The following is a 23,931-nucleotide window of genomic DNA, read 5'->3' on the forward strand; positions in this document are numbered from 1 at the left end:
CCCAGCATGGTCATGCTGGCTGACCAAAATGCTAGTGTTAAAATACAACATATGCATGTTTTGGTGGTTACCAGTAAATTAACTTCCATTGCTGCCGAGCAGCATCCAAAACACAACACATGTTTTTTTCTGGTAACCAGCAATGCTGGTCTATGCTGGTTTTCCTAGCAGTGAGTGTAAACAGTAGTAGCAGCATTTTCAAATTATATTAGCAAAAAAGAGATTTTGGTTTTGTTTGGTGATGATATAAGACATCATAGATGCATGTTAGTCTGTCCTGAGTTGGACTCTGACCTTTGTAGCAGTGTGTCCGTTGGATCCGTGCGGACGCACAGAGTATTTGTCTCTCATAGCAGGCAGCCAGGAGGCCTGACACCGCTTGGCAAAGGAGCGCACATCAAGGATGCCAACAGCACACCCACACACCCCCAGCTCATCCTCCAGAACAAAGCTGTACTCTGGGCACAGCGCCAAGGACGCACCCAGACACCTGAAGACACATACACATTAGCAGTCATCCTGAAAGTGAGTCGGATACTACTAATATGACTGCATTGGATTATTATGATTTAAAGAGCAATTGCACCCTAAAGCAGATTTTTCTATTAAAGACTGTGCGCTTTGTAATAATAAATGACATCAGTCTAGTTCAAGTGTTAACAGTTTTCAATTAGTCAAAATAAAATCCTCATCATGGTCAGTTTAGTGTCTGCAGCGCCCCCTCTGGTTTAATGGTGCTATAGACCTAAATTACATGGTTCAGTCCTAGATTGTGAACCTGTTTTGTAAAGACACGCTTGCATTTCATCTGTATTGTAATTGTGTTATTACTTTCTCTGTTTGTTCTGTTGTGTTGTATATTATCACCCACCCACCTTCCTTTTAATCGGTCACTCCCATTTTTGACCATTTTTAAAAGTTAAATTATGTGTGAAGTTATCTGAAATGAAGGGAGTGACATTGCTAGGGTTGCCATCCATCCAGAATTTCTCTGAATTGTCCAGGTGTTTGTTTGCCTGTCCTGAAAACAATTAATTCCATATATGGACACAAAATGTCCAAATATTTTCATTTGTTTAAACCCTATGAACTTAAACCTCAAAATACTTGTATACAATGGGTTTGATAAGTTCAGATTTTTCTTAATGAAGGGATAATCGTTTTAGAAAGGTGCACTATATCTTTCAGCAACATGCAGCACTTTAATGCAAACACTGAGATGATTAGTTTCTGTGGCTAAACTGACATCCGTTTACCTTTTACTGCATTGGGAGCACAGTGACCTGTCTGCTGAATGTAACCGAAATTCAAGCCACAGATCAAGTGTCCATGAATTTTACAAGGATGTTATTCTATGTCAAGGTGTTTTTCACATATAAACGCATGTAACCTGTCACCAATGAAGTCTGGATGGACCACAGCAGAGTCCTGAGCACCTCTAGCCCTCTGATGTAGCTGACGCACCATGCGGTACAGCTCCACCTAGTGGTATGGAAGATAAGTACGCAAACATTAGAGTGTAGACAGGGCAACAGTAGTGTCAAATCATTAGCTACTTCTAAAGCTCTCATAGCTGTTGTATTCAACAACACATTAGGAGAATAATTTGTGGGTATGTGTGAGTGTATGTACAATACTGTGAAAAGTGCACAATACTGTACATATATGTAGTTATATGTAGTACCTATTCCTGGTACCTATTTCAGCTAATCAACACTTCACATTGGTGATTATAAGGATTACTCAACTTATAGAGGTATATTTACAGCCTCCCCTTACAGAACATTTCTAGGGCAGAAATCATTGTCAACAACAGTAATTTAACCTGTTTTGATTTCCTTTACTGTGATAATCTGATGTCTGATAATCATACAAATTACTTCATGCAGAATCAGAAATGTATTTTTGCTTTGTTTGACAGATAAACAGCTAAACAGCCTCCTTCATAGCACAGTTAAATGCACATGCAAATGTAGTCAAAGGCAGTCAGAGACAGAAAGACAGAGAGAGACAGAGAGAGAGAGCAGAGTGAGGTGGTGCTCAGAGAAAATTGCAAACACAACATTTTATATGGGTAAACTGTTTGACACCCATAACTTAATTAAGTTAAATCAAGTATGTGCTTGATGCAATTGATGGATAAGAATCCATGCAATGACAGATCCAAAGACCAAAGATATAAATAAGTGCTTGTTAATTAATAATTATTAATTATTACAATTATTATTATAATTATTCATTTGTATTAATGTTAATTTCTATTTATTTGAAAAATGTATGCAGTGCAACAACAAACAAATTGCCCAAATAATTTTAAACGCTTTTGTGGCTTATGACCGTCTATATGCGAAAGTGTGTGCGAAAGTGTGTAGACATCTTTGCGTGTGTCTGTATATATTTCACCTTGTCTTTGTGCTGGAAGGGGCGTATGTTGTAGAGGCGAGAGGTGGGGAAGAGAGGAGGAGGGTGGCTGAACAGCTCACTGCTGGTGCCAACAGGAAGAAGCATCTATTCCAGATGGACAGAGTAAAGAGAGAAAGAGAGAGCGAGAGGCCAAGATTAACCCTGTGTTATCTAAGGTATCATCAGCAATACAATAGAAGGGACTATTGTGATGTCCTGTTTAACTCATTAAAATCTGCCTCCAGAATAGTTGTGCTCCTCCACCTGGGTATAGTAAAAAGGATCTGCATGTAAAATGCGAAGCGTTCTGCCTTTACTGTTGAATGCATTACAATAGTGTCTGAGTAAATCTTCAGCTTTGTTTGATAATGTTCTTTACATACCAAAACAAATGTGGATCAGCTCTGAGAAACATGTTATTAAAGAAGAATACAGGTTAAAGGGAAAAAGAAGTCATGTTCAAACTGTTCTCAAATATTATGCTACATATCTACACTACATGCCCGATGTTGTTCATACCTGGACTTCCCCTGAGAGTCCCCCTTTGAACACCCAGGGCTCTGCTTCCACACCTAGAAGCTCCGCCCCTGATGAGGCCCCACACCCTGTTCAGAAGAGGCTCCTCAGTCTCAGTTTTTGGAAAAATGGATAGTCATGTACAAACCCAACACAAAAAAGTTGGGACAGTAGTTAAAATGTAAATAAAAACAGAAAGCACTGATCTGCACATCCTTTTTGACCTGTAATTAATTGAATGCTGTACAAAGAGAAAGTAATTTGTAAACTTACTTTTTCCTTTAAATGAAAACAGTGAAAAGACAATGTTTTACCTTTTGAATTTCAGTATGTATTATACATATACACTCATTCTAAAACTGATACCTGCAACATGTTCCAAAAAAGTTGGGATATGTTTAATTTAGGACTAGAAAACATATTAAACAGTTGATGCTTGGGTATAAAGGAGCATCCAGGAAAGGCCTGTGACCTTTATGAGCAAGGATGGATTAAAGCAATCCTCGCCATTTAGCCAAAAAATGAACAATGTTCCCCAATGAGGATTTGCAAAGATTTGGGGTAATTCACCTTTAATGGTGCATAATATAATCACAAGATTCAGAGAATGCAGAGAAATCTCTGTAAGTAAATGATAAGACTAAAAAAATCAATACTGAATACCCGTGACCTTCAACTCTCAGATAGCGCTGAATTAAAAAAACGGCTTGCTTTCATAATAAATATAATCACATGGGCTAGAGAATACTTCGGTAAACCCAAAGTAAACACGGTTTATATAAACAACATCCAGAAATGTTGCCAACTTCTCTGGGCTAAAGCGTATCTGAAACAAACTGATGTAAAATTGAAATATGTGATGTGGTCTGAGGAGTCCATCTTTCTAATTATTTTGTGTTCTCCGGGCCAAAGAAGACAAGGATTATTGATACCAATGCAAAGCCAGTGTCTGTATGTGATGTAACATATTTGTTACTTTTTTGGAACAAATTGCAGGCATCAAATTTAGAATGACTGTATACAAGTTCATTTGTTTAAATGTCTTTGTACGGTTACCTGCTGTTCCAACTTTTTTTTGGAGGTCAGTTTGTAAAATGGCTATGATAGCAGGGCATACTGAGCTCTACTCACAGTGGAAGCAGTTCTTCCAGGAACCCAGTGGAGAACTTTCACTCATCACACGCCCCTCTAAAGAAAAGAAAAATAAAAACTCAGAAAAAGAGGTAGAGGTACAAAGAAAGCGGGTTGGAGAGGGAAGTGCAAAATATAAGGATCAAAGAAAGCAGTAAAAGACGCTGTCATACATCAGCTGCTTGGTAAAGGGGAGTGATATGACCTTTATATCACAAGATCTAACAGTGCCTAGGTAATAATGATATGATATCATGATATAGTTCTCTCCTCCTCAATCCTGTTAGCTTTTGCCTCCTTGCACATCGTATTTTGTATTTTGCACCTCACAGTTGGTCTCTAAAAGTTCACACCTTGCTATAGCTAACAAAGACAACCTGTCATTCCACATTGGCACATCTGTTATTCCACATTACATGAGTGCAAAAAAACATATTAGGAAACTACTGTCGCAAAGTAATAATCAGTTAATAGGACTATAGGAATAGTTGTGTAAATGGTCAAATGGTGTGTCACATTTTGTTGAGTAAATTTTTTTTCAAATTAAGTTTTATTTTGTATTGTCGGTAAGGATGTGGGAAGTAGAAGGGCAGAGTAGAATGCAGCACACCAACATTTCAGGAATGGTTTACTGCAACCACAAAAAAGGGAAAAAAGCCATACTTGTGTTTTTTGTATGCCAGAGTTTGTATTTTAACTTAGTTGTTTTCATATACTTTCAAAATCTGTAGTAGCCATACACTACTGGCTAGGTCTGTGCCCTGAAGCAGCCTAATATTGGTTTTAAAAATTAAGCCAAAACAATAATCTCTGTCTTATTCATTTTAATAATCTCCTACTGCTGTTTGTCTAGTAAGACAGAGCAGAGACAGCAGGGTGAGCATCGGCTGGAATTACTCTGTATCCTGCTAAATATTTCAGCAGCCCCATCTTAAAACAACTTGCCACTTTCCTGAATGTACGTGGAGTTGTTTTGTCATAGCATTTCTTGGCATCCACAATACGGTAAAACCCGTGTCATGAGAGAATGTTACTCTGCAAATCACTTTTATATGTGATACCTCCAACAACTACTGCTTATCAAAACCAGCGTAACTCCTGCTACAAGTCACGAATGTTCTCTGTTCCTCCATTCTTTTTATTCTTTCCTGTATCTCTCTCTCTCTCTCTCTCTCTCTCTCTGTCTCACTCTCTCATGCTTTCTCTCACCCAGCCAGCTGATGAAGGCCTTGGCTACTAGTATGGTGTTCCTCAGGTCCCACACGTAGGGGTACAGGTCATAAAGTACAGCCCTGTTCACACTGTTCACCACACAGCCATGCAGCACAGCAATCTCATCACACGCAGCCAGAAACCGGCCCGCCCTCGCCCGCCACTCCTCCACCTAAGAGAGAGAGGGGATGGAGAGATTTATTAGAAAAAATAGACAGAAAACTAAATTAAGAGAGAGGTGCTTAGGTGGCATTTTGAAAAATGTTCATAGACTAGAAAAGGTCGATTTGAAAAACACATTTTCCAAAGCAGCTTACTAAATGTGCAAAGAGTGGGAGGATAACTCATATTTAAGAGAGAGTTCAAGATAGTTAGAGGGTGACATTTAAAAGTAAAACATATGGTACTAAAAAGAACGGAGAGGAAGAAATTCACTACTGTTCAAAAGTTTGGAAACACTTGTCACAGTAATAATTTCATAATTAAGGGTTAAATATACAAAAACATATACTGTAGATTTATACATATTAAAGGGTATTTGTGGATGTTTTGTTCAATATTTCAGGAACAAAAGAGAAATATTTTTTTCAATTTATTTTATTACTATTTTATTAAACACAAAATTATTAAATGATGAGTAATGCTGTAATTGTGTGTTTACAAGTTATCTGCCCTGAGATTATCAAATAAAGAGCATTTAAAATACACATTATATTATAACTTAATTCCTGATTAATAAATTTTGCTATATTCTAAAGCTTTATCCTTCTTGTTTTCTTTTTTCATCTTCCTACTGATCATTTGAAATCTGTGATGCAGCACAGGACTAGCATGTTAAGAGTAATTAAACCTGCAACAAAACTGGTTTTCTATTAATGGAAACAGTGATTCCAAGTTTTCTCTCTCCATCTCTTACATATCCACATCATTATCATCACCACTTATAGTGACCTTCTGTGGCTGGGTCTTCTTGCCGTTGCCATTGACACTGACGTAGTGGCAATTGGCTTTGAGCCAGGTGAGGTCCTGCAGCAGACTCTGGGCTGGTGGGCCGTGTTCATGCGGTAGGTAGTACAGGCCCACCAGCAGTCGCACCTGTGCCTCACTCAATGGACCCTTCCCAGCACACAGGCCCTTTCCTGGTGCTTTCTCTCGACTGTGGCCCCCATGAGCCCGCTCTTCACTCCGCAGGGGCCGTGCGACAGTCTCTTTCCTAGAAGCTGAAGGTTTATGTGACTGGGCGGAGCAGGCCCCCGCAGTGGACGAGGGTTTGGACTGAGCCCCATGCTGATTGTCTGAGCTGTCAGAAGGCTTGTGTTTGGAGGAGGGACCCGACGACCTGTGCTCTGTAGGCCTGGTCTGCCGACCTGAAGGACAGAACACAGATTAAGCTCATCCTGGTCTAAATAACACTGCCAGTGGACATTGTCCACTTAACAGACCAAACATTTTTCTTTAGTTTGCACTGGAGGTACGAGACTAATGCAGCTAACATAGTCAGGCTAAATACTGAGAAATTAAGCCTTATTTTTAACAACAATACATCTAATGGAGATAACCGGTTAAGCTAGCTAATCAGCTGCACAGTCGGATACAAGAGAGAACTCACGGGTAAGTTACGGTGACAATGTGTGTGGCTAGTGTCACAACCTTAAGGAAGCACACTCTAGTTTACTACTTTAATGAGCAAGAATGCCAGTAATTAGCAGACTAGCTAACTAGTCTTAGTTAAAAACAGGCACTTTGTCCTTTTTGTCCATGTCTATCATTAAAAAATATATTTAAACTGAATTATCTGCTTGTTCATTTGATATTTAATCAAATACTAATTGCTTTTTTAATGCCAAAGCAAAAAATCTACTTATTCTAAACAGATAAACTAGGAAGCAGTATTTAATCATCTATGGGAGGAATGCTTATAGGTTAATTTTGTCCCTTATACAGAACACAGAACCATGTGCACTAGTGGTGCATACTGTGATCAGGACTGTCAGGAATTAGAAATGCTTTCAGTTTGTGACTGTGAATATCTAAAAAAGTCATTCAAAGTAAGTACTGAATCTTTTTCAGTAAACTACTTATACACTCTTACTTAAGTAATTCCCCTTTATTAATACTTCTAATTGTAGTATTCCACCAATTTTACAAAATGTCTGCACAAATCAGTCAGTGAGATGTAATGAGCTGTCATTCAGAGAGATTTTATGAGAGATGGAATAAAGAAATTTACCATCTGAAATATGTTTACAGTTGTGATAGTAACCAGGAGTAGCAGTGTCTATAATATAAATATGGTCATTTTATTTGGTATTTCAAACAAGCTTTAAATAGGAAAATTTTAGTTTTGGTTGAATTATCACTGTCATACACTGACAGTGTAAAAGCACAGATATAGTAAAGATAGATAACAGTAAGATCAATATTAAAACTAAAGTAAATTAGTATACTCGTGAACAAGACCCCGAGATACTTGAACTCCTCCACTTGAGGCAAGAGCTCATCCCCGACCCAGAGAGGGCTCTCCACCCTTTCCCGCCTGAGAACCATGGCCTCGGATTTGGAGGTACTGATCCTCATCCCGGCCGCTTCACATTCGGCTGCAAACCGATCCAGGGAAAGCTGAAGTTCACGGCCTGATGTCCCCAATAGGACCACATCATCTGCAAACAGCAGCGATGTGACCCTGAGGTCACCAAACCGGACACCCTCCATCCCTTGACTGCGCCTAGAAATTCTATCCATAAAAATTATGAATAGAATCGGTGACAAAGGGCAGCCCTGACGGAGTCCAACTCTCACTGGGAAAAAGTCTGACTTACTGCCGGCCATGCGAACCAAACTCCTGCTTTGTTTGTACAGGGCCTGAATGGCTCGTAGCAAAGAGCCATGTACCCCGTACTCCCAAAGCACCTCCCACAGAATACCCCGGGGAACACAGTCGAATGCCTTCTCCAAATCCACAAAGCACATGTGGACTGGTTGGGCAAACTCCCATGAACCCTCCAGAATCCTGGAGAGGGTAAAGAGTTGGTCCAGTGTTCCACGACCAGGGCGGAACCCGCACTGCTCCTCCTGAATCAGAGGTTCGACTATAAGCCGGACTCTCTTCTCCAGTACCCCTGCATAGACCCAGGGAGGCTGAGGAGTGTGATTCCCCTGTAGTTGGAACACACCCTCCGGTCCCCCTTTTTAAAAAGAGGCACCACCACCCCAGTCTGCCAATCCAGTGGCACCACCCCCGATGTCCACGCAATGTTGAAAAGGCGTGTCAGCCAAGACAGCCCCACAACATCCAGAGCCTTGAGGAACTCGGGACGGATCTCATCCACCCCTGGAGCCCTGCCGCTAAGGAGCTTTTTAACTACCTTAGCGACTTCGGCTTCAGTAATGGACATGCCTATTCCCGTGTCCCCAGACTCTACCTCCTCACTGGAGAACGTGTTGGTGGGATTGAGAAGGTCCTCAAAGTATTCCTTCCACCGCCCAATGATGTCTTCAGTCGAAGTCAGCAGCACACCATCTCCACTATATACAGTGCTAGTGGCACACTGCTTTCCCCTTCTGAGTCGCCTGACGGTTTGCCAGAATCTTTTCGGAGCCGACTTAAAGTCAGTTTCCAAGGCCTCACCGAACTCTTCCCACACCCGGGTTTTTGCCTTGGCAACAACTGAAGCCGCAGATCGCTTGGCCTGTTGATACCTGCCAGCTGCCTCTGGTGTCCTCCAGGCCAACCATGTCTTCTTCAGCTTGACAGCATCTCTCACCTGGGGTGTCCACCACTGGGTTCGAGGATTACCGCCCCGACAGGCACCAACTACCTTGCGACCACAGCTACAGTCAGCCGCTTCAACAATGGAGAAGCGGAACATGGCCCACTCTGAGTCAATGTCCCCCACCTCCCCGATATCTGGTCAAAGTTCTGACGGAGGTGTGAGTTGAAGATCAATCTGACAGGTTCTTCTGCCAGACGTTCCCAGCAAACCCTCACTTTATGTTTGGGTTTGCCTGGTCTGACCGGCATCTTCCCCCACCACCTGATCCAACTCACCACCAGGTGATGATAAGTTGACAGCTCAGCTCCTCTCTTTACCCGAGTGTCCAATACACATGGCCGCAAGTCCGCTGACACGACTACAAAGTCAATCATTGAACTGCGGCCTAGGGTGTCCTGGTGCCATGTGCACTTATGGACATCCTTGTGTTCAAACATGGTGTTCGTTATGGACAAACTGTGGTTTGCACTGAAGTCCAAAAACTGAACACCACTCGGGTTCAGATCAGAGAGGCCATTCCTCCCAACCACACCACTCCAGGTCTTACTGTCGTTGCCCACGTGAGCGTTGAAGTCCCCCAGTAGGACAATCGAGTCTCCAGGAGGAGCACTTTCAAGCACCCCTCCCAAGGACTCTATGAAGGCTGGGTATTCTGAACTGCTGTTCGGTGCATAAGCACAGATAACAGTCAGGACCCGTTCCCAACCCGAAGGCGTAGGGAAGCTACCCTCTCGTCCACCGGGGAAAACCCCAACATACACGCGCCGAGTGGAGGGGCTATGAGAAAGTTAGTAAATTAGTATTTATAAGTTATAAATTAGTATAGCAAAAATTTAACACATATTCAGTGCACAATGCATTTACAGTATGCATATAACATTTTCCTTTTGCATCAGAAAATACTGATACATAACAGTAAGCTGTGTGTCTGTAATGTGTGAGTAGTAGTTGTTAAAAGGCTGCAGGTGAGTCAGTACCAGGCTGTAGCGGCTGACTCAGTTCATCCATCCAGTCCTGCAGCGCAGCAGAAAGAGCTTGATCTGGACAGTACTGATGCTCTTCACCTAACAAACACATACACCCACACAGGTCAGTGTTAACATTATACAACACATCTGCTGTAACCTTTATGGCTGTTTATTTTTTCCTAGGCATACTGTACATTTCTGACATTTAAAAGACTTTCCCCTGTCATTTTCTCTCTCTGTCTTGAGCCTTTAGAACAAATGATCATATGAGAATAACCTCATAACTCTTACAACTGTTCACGCTCATTATACTTCACTTTTTGCTGATTATCTACTTTTTTATCCATCCATCCATCCATCCATCCATCCTCAACCGCTTATCTGGGTCTGGGTCGCAACAACCTAACAACCTACTCTGCAGCAACCTAAACAAAGAGGCCCAGGCCTCCCGCTCCCCCGCCACCTCCTCCAGCTCTTCCGGAAGGATACCAAGGCATTCCCAAGACAGTCGAGAGATATAATCCCTCCAACGTGTCCTGGGTCTTCCCCGGGGTCTCCTCCCCGTCAGACATGTCTGGAACACCTCCCTAGGGAGGCATCCAGAGGCCATCTTTACCAGATGCCCGAACCACTCCAACTGGCTTCTCTCAACATGGAGGAGTAGCGGCTCTACTCTGAGCCTCTCTCGAATCACCAAACTTTTCACCCTATCTCCAAGGGAGAGCTTGGTGACCCTGCGGATTTACTTTCTTATTTATTCAAAATTGAATCTGCAATCCCTCAAGTTTTATGGTTATTTATGGAGTTCAGAAACCTGTTCAGATACAAAATAAATCGAGACAAATCTATAGAGATGCCACTTAATTATTCCATCGCTGACTATCAGACTGAATGTCATTCTCTTTAATAAATCTTGCTATATCTGGGTGTAAGGGGGATTCCTTATATATATATATATATATATATATATATATATATATATACACATAAGGAATCCCCCTTACACCCAGATATAGCAAGAATTATTAAAGAGAATGACATTCAGTCTGATAGTCAGCGATGGAATAATCTTCCTTTATCACTGCAAGGCAAGGTTAATATAGTAAAGTCAACAATAAGAAACTGGGACAATTTATATAATTCTATTCAAGCACTTTAGTTTCCGATTAAATTATGTGATGCTGTTTAGTTGTCTAGTTGTTTATATATTGTCTTTGCTTTATTTTTGATTTGTGAGTATGAATATGTACATTGAAATTGGCAGAAAAATTGCATATTAAAAGTTGATGTATTTTCACTCAGAAAATCAACAAAGTATATCATTTGACTGTGGGAGTTCAAACATTCAAATGTGACATCACAACACTTATTTCACAAGTTTGTACTATTATGTATAAAAGCTTATTTCACAGGTTAATTTCAGATGTGAGAAATACTCCAATGTTGTCACCAGGGATGTAACAATCGTGACAGTGTGATATCACAATGCTCAATAACTATATATATATATATATATATATATATATATATATATATAGAGAGAGAGAGAGAGAGAGAGAGAGTAAAGAGAATCTCCCTATAGACATAAAATGTGGTCGACTGAATGTGTGTATGTGTTAGTGCAGAGTGAGTCTTGCCCACTGAGCCCTTGTGATGATAAAAAAGCTAATCATATTATGTCATAGGGCACCTGCTCTTTTGTAACATGACGATTAACCTCTGGCCTGAGGGCCTTGATGTTCACAGTTTTTCCACTTCTTCAGCCCTCACTACAGCATGAAACACTATCTCTCTTTCTCTCTCTCTCTCTCTCTCTCTCTCTCTCTCTCTCTCACTCTCTCCCCATCTCCATCTACATCTCCCTTAGCTCCCACCCACCAAACACATTTCTCACTATGCCTCTATGATACAATTGAATGCCACTGCCCTTTTGACCTTCTGTCATTTTCTTACAGGACATATTGTCTTTCATTGGCACAATCAAATCCTCCATTTCCCACACAATCTCACAAACTCCTTCATTCTCACAGTCCTCTTTCATCACAGTCTTTTTCTCCCCTTCCCATTTTCTGCACCCTATCATCACTCATCAAATGTTTCTTTCCTCTCTCGCTGCCTCCTCTCCTTTCTCACCTTCTCTCTCTTCCTTCCCTGCTTTGTGCCAGGTCCCCAGTGTGTGTAGAGGGATGTAGTTGGCTTCAAACTCGCAATTAGGGTTCAGCAGGAGGCCCCTGAGGTGAGCCCGCAGGCCAGGTGGCCGGCCCTTGAAGGGCCCCAGGAAGACACGGCGAGAATCATAATCATTAGCGTGAAGATTGTCCCACACCAGGGGAGGGCGCTGCAGCACCGACTGCACCTCCACCAGTGAATCAGCACTCAGCTCCCGCGAGATCACTTTGCTCCCTGTTGGAGAGATTTAAGACAAAACAACACATCAGTTAATCAGGATATCTTAAAGGCAAACGCTCAGTTGCAGCTTTAATCAGGCCTAAAATTTGGCTGGTGTTAACATGCCCTTATTCACCTCGCCTCACCATTCGGTAAAGCATAACACATACGTAACACAAGTGGCCACTCGCAGCACAAGAGGAGGAGGGGACACTAAAGAGGGGATATTTCACTACGAATGAACTTGTCCTTGACTAGGCTAACCACAGAGCTAATTAGCTAGACAAGCAAACTCTGTAATACAGACCATATTTTTAAATGCTTGAGCGTAACATGAATAACAGCTTTACCTTTATCTGGCTTATGATTTAAGCTTAGAACAACAGCTGTGCTGCACTGCCCCCTTGTTTGTTTATTAGCTGTGTAGCTGGAAGACAGGATATTTTGGAGAAACACTATCCATACATTCACCAGGAGACAAAAACAACTTGATGGCACTTAAGTGATACTTTTTTTAATCCCACTAATGGGGAAATTCCACCTCCGCATTTAACCCATCTGTGAAGTGAATCACCTATGTATGTGTAGTACACACCTATGTATGTAGTGAATACACACACACTAGGGTGCAGTGAGCACACTTGCCCAGAGCAGTGGGCAGCCCTATCCACGGCGCCAGGGGAGCAACTGGGGGTTAGGTGTCTTGCGCAAAGGCACCTCAGTCATGGACTGTCAGCACTGGGGACCGAACCGGCAACCTTCTGGTCACAGGGCCAGTTCCCCAAACTCCAGCCCATGACTGCTTAGTAATACTAACTAGCCGTTAGGATGGCTTTCGACTATAAAACCCACATGCAACTTGAGTTATTTGAAACTTACACAAAACTAAATTTCACTCAAGTTGCATAAGCCTTCAGCTCATGCCTGTGACCAAATCACAGCTGTGCTTTTAATCGCAATAACACACTCCCACTGCACCTTTTACAACTATATAGTTGTTATCAGTACCTGTGAGATGTTTCCAGGCATTGGAATATACTGTTTTTTGAATGTGTCAGTAAAGGTTGTTTTCCTTATGTAGAACACCACTACTGCTTTAGCTTAGCTCTTTCATAGCAACCAAGAAAAGATTGTTTACAAACACAGGCACTAAACCTGTTTATTAAGCGCTTTAGAGTGAAACTAGGATCAGCTGTCCATGTAGCTATTTTAAGTGGAATGGTAAAGACATAAATTGCTCTTGGATCAACACACTAACCTGTCCAGATGACTGAGATGCCAGGCAGCAGGTCCTCACCCACTGTCAGCAGATATGGGGACTTGGACACGCTGGGAGAGCAGAGAGACCCACAATACTCTACACCACATAGGAGAGAGAGAGAGAGAGAGAGAGAGAGAGAGAGAGAGAGAGAGAGAGAGAGAGAGAGAGAGAGAGAGAGAGAGAGAGAGAGCCACCAATATAAGAATCTCACCTTAAAGCTCTCCTCAGAGCTGAGTATATAATAAAAAATCTGTTTAGTGTGTGCTTTTATACTTTTTTGGATGTCTTTACTTAGTAACCCCCAAACTGCAAAACTCAAGACTAGTCATTATGAAACAGTTTTGAAGGCAGAAAGGTGGCTGGCATGGCACTGGCTATTTTAAGTGCCACCCTTTTTTTTTTGACTGGCTTATCAGACTGTTTGCACCCACTTAACTATGACAAAGTACTTCAGCCCAGTACTTCAGGTTTCCTAAAACTGCAACTTGGCTGGTTGTAAAATAATCTCCACTCTCCCTGGTCAAACAGCAGCAGTAAACTTTAGTCGGGGGTTGGGGGTTGGGGCAGCCAATAAAGTTAAACCTGCATGATTTTGTGATCAGTGAGCAATCACATTACTGTAATGCACAAACTAATAGACATTTCTCATAGTTTGCACTACCACATTGTGTGAAATTTCTTACTGCTACTTCGTAATGCAGCAAGACTTTCAAAAGTGCTACCTTTCTTAGGATTAGGATAGGATGTTCTTGAATGTAGCTTCCAGAGGGAGTATATTTTGTATATCTCTCTTTAACATGTATGTGAAAGATTGATATTTGGAGGTGAGTGAATGTATGACTTGTACACCAGGCACTACGTGTTACTGATGCAATGGATGTTGTTTAAATATATCATAGTCAAAGTAATGCCCTTCAGTGATTTCATTACTCTAATACATGTGGGAAAAACGTCTTACTCATTCATCCAGAGCCATTTTTATAATGTGTGGTCATACGAAAATGGTAGAAATGGGTAGATCTTCATCTTCATCTGAGACATTTTTGACAAATATAAACATTTTTCATTCCAGGGTATTCCTGTATGGCCACCCAATTATGGACAATGAGTCAACCATTATCATTCAGCCATCATCAATAAGCATCAATTTTGTTTTATGGTGAAAATCTGCCATTGGCATGCATTATGGTTGCGTTGTAGGTAATCTTACACAGTGCTGTCTGGCTACTTTTCTAATCATCAGGCTTAGATAATGTGTGTGTGTGCGTGTGTGTGTATGTGTGTGTGTGTGTAGACATATGTATAACCTTTGTATGTATAATCTTTATTTTATAGTGACTAGTCTAATGACTAAAATACATTACGTTAACACAGTTTTCAATGTTGAAATGATAAGATAAATTTAGTTATGTACAGAAAAAAAATAATGCATAACTTTTTATTTCGTTAGGGTCTTACTGTGCCACCACATTCTAAAAGCCCTAGCTTTGCTCGCCTAAGGTTACCTTGGCCACCCAAAGGTCACTACATTTATACAGTCCTAGAATTTTCACTGCATGGAAAACTGTTCTAATACTATTTTGTGTGTGAAAAATGAAATTTTCCCTAATTTTATGTAAACTTTCATTTGGAACCGATCAGTTCTTTTTTATTTGAACTACATTTAGTTATATCAGTCTTTCTTTATCTATACTCTTTGAACTTTGTGCAAGTCTGCATGTATGTACCATCTGTTATTGTTTTTTTTTTTTGTTAAAAATATTTTATGGAGATTCATTTACAAGTGAGAAATGGTGTGAGAGCAATCTTAACATAAGCATAAAAATGATTCATACAAAAGCAGAAATATAACCAATGTGAAACTAAGTAAGCTGCCATGTAGATCAGTGTCATTAAGTACAGTAAACCTGAGAGAGCCACACAAGCAATATTTAAAGATGTTCACTAACATATCATCACTGAGCAGAGGCTGATGTTGATAGGCTGCTGAATGATGTGAAAAATGTCCTACCAGTGGGGCAGAAGAGGAAGACGTGAGGTTCCCCCAGGAAACGGAAGATCTCATTGGCCACAGACACCTGAGCGTGAGCGAACGAGGAGAAGGCCTCAGTGTCGGCTTGGCACATGGAGTGGTCGATGTCGTCAAACAGGATGGCAAATGCCTGGCAGCCCAGTTCTGCTACCTAGCGTTGAAGAGGAGAAAGAGCAACAGAAAGTGGAGCAAGATTCAGGCTTCTGTAACACTTTAGGGAATTGTGGAGCTAAACAGGACAAATTCTAAAGTTGTCAGATTGGGGCGGATCTTAATATGGTAAGCTACATAATAAAGTAGGGCTGTGTGTATGTATGTGTGGAAGTGTGTGGCTACATGAGCATTTAAGGAAGTGAAAGCTAAAAATAGTTGTCCTTGTCATGCAGTGATGGTTCCTACATAGTGTTTTTTATGCTGACATTCAAAAGTTTGGAATCAGCGTTTTCAGTGAAATAAAGCCAATCTGACTGCAAAATAATGTATGAAATGATGGTAGTCTACTTGTACTGATCAACGTCATAGATTTCAATTCAGTTGTAAGAAACTGTAAAAGTTTTTGCTGTAGTTTCTGATATTTAAATCTGCATGGCTGGATCTGTGTGCAGCTGTGTACCTGTCGAAGTTTGCGCTTGAGCAGCGTGAGGTCAGACGAGCTGGAGAAGACAATGTCCTGCCCTGGAGAGAGCGCATAGACGAATGTCAAACCCCTTGACTCAGCCTCACACACCAGAGCTTTCAGCTGGGCTACAAAGAGAGAGAGAGAGAGAGAGACTCTTAAAATAAATTCATGAGTTTAACTGGTGGCATTGCTCCTATAGGCAGTGATTATAACATGAAAATTCTGGTGTGCCCTGATACTAAAACACAAGAAAACCACTGTGAAATTTGTTCCATTGAGTTCAACAACTACAAGTAATACACTAGTACAAATATAAGTAATTACCAAGCACTTTATAGTTTTTTTTTAAAGTATTTTGACTTTTTTGTTAGAAATTTGCCATACAAAGTTCAAAAGGCCAATGTGTATCAAATTTGACATACATCATATTTTGAGACCTAATAGCTATGATAAGTCAATGTTTTTCTGAAAACTTTGGACCAGATGCATACAACTCAGCACCATTAGCGCTACCCTAAAATGAGCAGCACAGTAAATAAGAGCTACTCTTAAAGTCACCTTGGTATGCCGGTGTCTTTGTTAACATGTATTTCTTTCTTTTCATAACTTTCATTTACAAAAATGCTTCTTGATTATTCTATGGTAATGCTCCAAAGAACCTTTTTTGGTTTCTTTTGGCACCTTTATTTTTAAAAGAGGAGGTTAAGCTGATCGGTTCTTCAGATTTTCTAAAGTGAATAAGCCTGGCACGAGCAAATTAATGCCATACCTTCCTCTTCAGCAGAGTACACCTCTCTCCACAGCAGCCGATGCTTCAGGTCATCTTTAGGGCCATAGAGATAAGTGTTCAGACCCCACCTCTGCATCCTTATTATGTGTGAGACATAAACACCAGAGAGAGAGAAAATATTTGAAAGAGAGAGAGAAAATAATGCTTGATGCATCACAGTTAAATCAAAATTTGTTGATAAAAGTTTTACAGCCCTGGTAACTCAAAACCTCTTCATTTGTTTCTGCTTGCCAAGTAACAGAAACAGACATAAAAGAGATATCGGTATCCTCCTGTTTCTCTCAGATCTATAATCAATAAGGACATGAAAAAATAAACTCTACAAACAGAAAAACACATTCTTTTTCTAAATTATGAACTATAGGATCATAAAAAAAAAAACATTCAAACCTACAGAAAAACAGATACAAATAAACAGCCACAAACAGCACATCCCTTCTCCTCGAGCATCCTGGGCAGCAGGGGAGACGATAATGGCAGTGATTCCTCCACTGTTCTCCATCATCAATAATGGAGCGGGTCAGGTGTCCTGCGGAGTCCTGGGGCCTGGATCAATAGCGCTAATACCAGACTGACCTGAGGCCAGTTCCACTCTGTATGACTCTGAAGAGGTCAGTAGAGTTCATGACTGCTGGTGTGATGACACCCTGCCTAGAAATCTCTGCTTTAGAAACTGATCCGTGTCTCCGCATTTATACCCAAAGAGGAGAGCACTGGAGTGTGCTATTTCCAGAATTGTTACTGGAAGTTCTACATCACAGCATTACCAGTGTGACAGCCATTGCGGTAAAGCAGCAAGATAGTGCTGTCTTTAGGTAAGTGAGTAAAATGAATGTTTATTGGACCAGTGTGATCGATGCAAACACAATTTGAGAAATGTAAAGACTGCAAACAGAGACACAGAACAAAAAAAGTGAGATAGTCATTGTCTGCTTGAGTGAGACAGTCGACTTCATGTGTTCAGGCAACTGGAACTTGTGAACTGGAACTCATGTTTTTCTTTTATAATGACACCAAGGGGACATAGAATATATGGCATATGAATGTGTAAATTTAATGGAAAACATTTTTAAAATGCTAGAACCAAATTTGTGGATTCATCAGCCTTTTTGTAGGTTTAGCTTATTTTTGCTAGCAGCACCATGTTTGCTAGTTAATAGTGGTAGTTATATGTTCTGCCTGTACATTGAGGAAAATTATTGATGAAATATATCCTTGTGTTATCGTTAATAAAAGGTTTGCAGCAATTATTAATTTAGAAACTATTAAAATAGAGTATAGAGTCATTGTAGCTAAGGCCCAGGCTGTCTTAGGCAGGAAAAGTTAGGCCTAATGCTAATAGGCGAGAGGTGTACCAGGCATTCTTGCAGCGTTAGAAGGCCTTGAGAGACGAGCAGACATGAGCTGTAAAAAATATGGCCTTTTTATTAAAAACAAGCTAGCTTTTAGTGAGGAAACAGATAAGCAGCGAGCAGGAATGGTTCGTAACTCTTAAATAATTATAAAGGCCCAATATGGAGAGTCGTAAAAATGGTCCTTGTCAGACAAAGCATAGAGGTGTCAAAAAGTAAATTTAACATAGCAAATATAATGATGGCCAATGGAAACCTTAGAATGGTTGGAGAGGAAGAGCGAAGAGAGTGCCCTGAGGCACTCTCTAACCATATTTGAAAAACATAAAAACTGATGTAATGTGTTGAATCTTTGCATTTTGGCGATCCGGGAGCCGACTTGTCACCTGAAACTTAATAAATGAAGAGGGCCTTCTCCTTCCTCAACAGAACCATTGGCTGAAGCTCTTTTTGACTGTATTATCTTTTATGTATTTTGGAAGGCGAGGCGCTCTGAGTCCCGACAACATATGGAAATGACAGCTTGGCAGCACAAGGAACAGGGAAACAGGGAGACAGAAAACAGTGTGAAGAAAAAAAGACCATGCAGTTCGCCTCACATTTTTTCCACTTCCAGAAAAACACAGAGCGACCCCTGCCACTGATTAAATTAAATCAAATAAGATAATGTTATAATGGGCTGACATCCAATCAGCTGCTTGTTTCTATGAGGTTAGTCTCGCTAACAAGACATCTGCCTATCAGCACAGAGTCTGGTACTTTTCCCTGCATAATGTGGCTGAGCGCTGCCAAATTATGCATTTGACTGACATGCAAAATGGCCATTCACAGATCGTTGTTTTTGTGCAACATGTTACTGGAGGCAGTTGTGAAAAACCCACGGATATACCTTTACTCTGAAAGCCCCATTTTTTGTCATGCTGTCCAGTGCAGGCAGCTGTAAGCTATTGCTGAGAAGAATTTAGCTGGAAAAAATGTAAATGTCTATGCAGTGCTCAGCGCTCTAGATGTACTTATGATACCCCCACACAGAGACCACCTTCCCAACTGACCTCAGATGGTACAAGTTCCCTATTGGTTGGAGTGTACAACAGTGTTGCATATTGCCCCTGACATTCACCAAGATTGTTTTTGCATGCTCTCTTTGGTGCAGTACTGACCGCCTGTGAAGATTTCTCCAGTAATTTTGAGCACAGGAAATCCTACCATTAAACTCTTTTAATCTCTCAAGTGACACATTCCAAAATGTGATTATTTTGAACAATAACATATGTCATCAATGAGATGTTTAATAACTACACCAAGCTTTTGTTATTTAAAAAAAAAACAGGGACTTCTCTTCAATACAGTTATAAGCTTTATGTGGTAATCAAATGCTATAGGAATGCTATTGTTAACTAGAATTTAGTTGAAAAAACAAACATTCAATAAAAACACTGCATGAAAGTTCATACAGTATATGTGGATGTACAGATAGCAAGGCAGCACGCAACTCTCAAAATCCTGATAGTCGTGGCCAGCTATAAACAGTAGATTAGACCGCTGTAACGTGTATATACAAACCCAATTCCACAAAAAGTTGGGACAGTATGTGAAATGCAGTGATTTATAAATGAACTTTGACTTGTATTATCACATGCACACATTCTGAAACTGATGCCTGCAGCGTGCTCCAAAAAGGTTGTGACAGGGCAATTTAAGAATAGAAACATTGTGATATGTTCAAAAAAGATCCTAAACAGGTTATTCAGTCATTCTTGGGAATAAAAGCAGCATATAGGAAAGGCCTAGTCCTTTATCAGTAGGGATGGGTGAGATGATTGAGTCTCACCACTTTGCAAAAAAAATGCATCAGCAAAAAGCCAACAGTTTAAATATTCCTCAGCGAGTGAATTCAAGGATTTTAGGTATTTCACCCTCCTCAGTGCATAACATCATCAGCAGTCTCAGGGAATCTAGAAATATCTGTCTATGTAAAGGGCAAGACTGAAAACCACAGATGAATGCCTCAGATGGCACTACATTAAAAACTGAGATGCTTCTGTGATAGATATAACCTCATGGGCTCTGGATTACAAAACACTGTCAATAACCATTGTCTATCACTGCATCCACAAATAAAGGTTATGACTGTACAATGCAATTGACTTCTTTAGGCTCAAGCTCATCTAAAATGGACTGATGCACAGTGACAACATGCTTTGTGGTCTGACAAGTCAACATTTCAACAACTGTTTATGGAAATAACAGACCATTCAATAAATGACCATCTAGACAGTTACTAGTGTAAAGTTTAAAAGCCAGAGTCATGGAACCAGAACCATATTTTGCCAGATCCATATTTTGAGCAACATATTCTGCCTGCTAGAGGATGTCTTCTTTAGGAACATCCATTATTTCAGCATTAAAACACCAAGCTGCATTCTGCATGTACTTAAACAGCAGCAGCTGTGTAATGAGACAGTGTGAGTGTTAGACTGGCCTACCTGCAATCCAGATCTGTCTCCTATAGAAAATACATTCAAAACACGACAGTGTTGAAAGGAAAGTGGTAAACATGCTCCTGTCCTAACATTTCGGAGATTGTTTGCCAGCATCAAATTTGGAATGAGATCATATTTACACAAAACAATGAAGTTCACAAGTTAAAATATAAAATTTGTGGATTTGTACCTTTTTCAATGCAATACAGATCAAAATGAAATTTAATCATCACAACTTTCTGTTTTTATTAGCATTTTTCATACTGTTACTATCTCAGTTTCTTTACAATTGAGTTTCTAGTCACTATGCACATGTTGTTGTTTAGAGACTCTGTAATTATCCTATAAGGTTTTATATTCCATGCAGTTACTCGGTGGAGTAGATGTACAGAAAATACCCATGATATACTCAGAAAATCATAATTTGACTTTATATCTCACAATAACAAAAAACATATTGCCATATTTTAGTCTCTCTTGATGAGAGTGACTGCAACATACGGTAATATAAATAAAGTTTAATTCATGTTCATGTTGCTCTTTCACTTTAAGCCCCTGCTCTCTTAAATGTCTGTGCAGGGACAAGTTTGGACAGTGTATGTGGGTCTAAAAGAGAAGCTAAGGCAGATGCCCTACATACACTGAGGTTGAGTTAGCATTTCTCTGAAATATTAAAACATGCCTCCCCAGAGGTGACCTCTCGCCAAACGCATGAACACTGCAAACGTTGTTTTTTCCCCACAGAACACCAACCTCTGCTCAAGCTATAAAGACTCTCTCTCTCACACATACATTACAGCTCTCTCTCTCTCTCTCTCTCTCTCTCTCTCTCTCTCTCAGTTAATCTCAAATCACCCATTCTCTTACTGCATTTCTCTGTCTGTTATGTCTAATACAGATCACCTACACATCTACTCCCAGCTCTCTTCCGCTCCACCCGGCGCATCAGCAGGATCACTAGCATTGATCAAATGTGTAAAAATTCTCTTCTCCCACATCCTCGCTGCACACCTCTCTCTTGCTTCCTCTTTTACTATTAATCCCTTCACCCATCGCTCATCTTGGACCAGTGCCCCCACTCCCTCTCTTTTCCTCTCTCCTCCTGTGTGGGTAGAATGTTCTCTCTTCTCCTCTCTTCCTGTGCAGATGGTGTCCTACACATTTTTGCTCTTCTCTGACAAATCACACACACGCACACACTGCACACACACCGCTAGCAGAAGGTGTCGTGGGATCTTATGCTTTGGAAAAAAAGGTGAGGTACCATTCCCGACAGACAAGAGCACGCGAACAAGAGCATACATGAACTCATGAAAGAGCTGTTTGAGAGCAGCTTTAAGAACAATTAAGATAAGTTATAAGTCCATACTTTCATGTCTGTGTGTTTTACAGTCTATTTGTCCTTCGGCATCCATACACTCCTTCTAATTAGTGAATTCAGCTCCTTTGGGGTGTGTCCATGCAGACGCAGGCAATCGAGGCATACAAACCTCCAAAAAAATGCACTGTCAAATGAATGGGACACTTTGAAGCAGCAGCACATGTGCATAAGGTCACAGTACCAAATGCCAACCATCATTTAGAGGGGTGTAAAGCTCCCCAGCATAGGTGTGGTGCAGTGCATAGTTCTGTGGTGTGATGGAGCATCATCCAATACCACTGGTATGAGTTGGAATGATCTAGAACTAATCATCTAACATCACTGCCTGACCACAATAATGCTCATGTGACTGAACACATCAAAATCCTCACAGCAATGCAGGCTGTTACCACAGCAAAACTACTTAAATGGCCAGGACCAAACTTATACTATATTGCCAAAAGTATTCGCTCGTCTTAATCCATAGGGTTTCATAAGATGTCGTCCCACCGTTTGCAGCTGTAACAGCTTCAACTCTTCTGGGAAGGCTTTCCACAATGTTTAGGAGTGTGTTTATGGGAATTTCTGTGGATTTGTGAGGTCAGACAGTAATGTTGGATCACAAGGCCCGGTTGCAGTCTCTGCTCTAATTCATCCCAAAGGTGTTCTGTCAGGTTGAGGCCAGTCAACCTTCTTCCACACCAAACTCGCTCATCCATGTCTTTATGGACCTTGCTTTGTGCACTGGCGTGCAGTCATGTAGAAACAGAAAGGGCCCATCCCCAAACCGCTCCCACAAAGTTGGTAGCATAAAATTGTCCAAAATCTCCTGGTCTGCTGAAGCATGAAGAGTTCCTCTGACTGGAACTAAGGGGACAAGTCCAACTCCTGAAAAACAACCCCACACCATAATCCCCTCTCCACCAAACTTTACACTTGGCACAATGCAGTCAGACAGATACCGTTCTCCTGGCAACCGCCAAACGCAGACTCATCCATTGGATTGCCAGACGGAGAAGTGTGATTTGTCACTCCAGAGAACACATGCTCCACTGCTCTGAGTCCAGTGGCGGTGCTTTACATCACTTCATTCGGTGCTTTGGATTGTGCTTGGTGATGTAAGGCTTTGATGCAGCTGCTCAGTCATGAAAACCCACTCCATGAAGGTGTTCTTGAGCTGATCTGAAGGCCACATGAAGTTTGACTGACTCTGCAGAAAGTTGGCGACCTCTGTGCATCCACTGACCCCACTTCATGGCTAAGTTGCTGTCGTTCCCAATCGCTTTCGCTTCATTATAATACCCCTGACAGTTCACCATGGAACACTTAGTAGTGAGGAAATTTCACAACTTGACTTGCTGCACAGGTGGCATCCTATCATGGTACCAAGCTGGAATTCACTGAGCTCCTGAGAGCGACCCATTCTTTCACTAATGTTTGTAGAAGCAGTCTGCAGGCCTAGGTGCTTGGGTTTATACACCTATGGCCATGGAAGTGATTGGAACACCTGAATTCAATAATTGGGTGGGTGAGTTAATACTCTTGGCAATATAGTATGTTTTACACACTTCTATAAACTGAGAATAACGTATTTTCCACTGTAGCCCATCTAGGTACTGCGTACTAAGCCTGAGGATGTAGTA

The 23,931-nt window shown here is 41.0% G+C and overlaps 1 protein-coding gene across 2 annotated transcripts in view; it reads right to left on the minus strand.

Annotated features, from left to right (window-relative positions):
- Positions 1 to 23,931, minus strand: part of si:dkey-183c6.8 (protein O-GlcNAcase) — a 36,785-nt gene that overhangs the window by 5,661 nt on the left and 7,193 nt on the right. Inside the window, exons 1-14 of one of the 2 annotated variants that reach the window (XM_017710262.2) lie at positions 21,836 to 21,978; positions 17,073 to 17,170; positions 16,298 to 16,428; positions 15,664 to 15,835; positions 13,650 to 13,748; positions 12,137 to 12,406; positions 10,013 to 10,099; positions 6,214 to 6,629; positions 5,260 to 5,434; positions 4,051 to 4,107; positions 2,923 to 3,008; positions 2,404 to 2,508; positions 1,391 to 1,482; positions 295 to 490 (exon numbers count right to left, since the gene is read on the minus strand). In XM_017710262.2, coding sequence (XP_017565751.1) covers positions 295 to 490; positions 1,391 to 1,482; positions 2,404 to 2,508; positions 2,923 to 3,008; positions 4,051 to 4,107; positions 5,260 to 5,434; positions 6,214 to 6,629; positions 10,013 to 10,099; positions 12,137 to 12,406; positions 13,650 to 13,748; positions 15,664 to 15,835; positions 16,298 to 16,428; positions 17,073 to 17,169 — 1,983 coding nt within the window. In that variant the 5' untranslated portion in view covers position 17,170; positions 21,836 to 21,978. Of the gene's footprint in view, positions 1 to 294; positions 491 to 1,390; positions 1,483 to 2,403; positions 2,509 to 2,922; positions 3,009 to 4,050; positions 4,108 to 5,259; positions 5,435 to 6,213; positions 6,630 to 10,012; positions 10,100 to 12,136; positions 12,407 to 13,649; positions 13,749 to 15,663; positions 15,836 to 16,297; positions 16,429 to 17,072; positions 17,171 to 21,835; positions 21,979 to 23,931 lie in introns of those variants that run through there. The other variant, XM_017710261.2, reaches the window with a different exon arrangement.

Source organism: Pygocentrus nattereri, chromosome 2 (genome assembly GCF_015220715.1).
Source record: "Pygocentrus nattereri isolate fPygNat1 chromosome 2, fPygNat1.pri, whole genome shotgun sequence".
Lineage (NCBI taxonomy): Eukaryota > Metazoa > Chordata > Actinopteri > Characiformes > Serrasalmidae > Pygocentrus > Pygocentrus nattereri.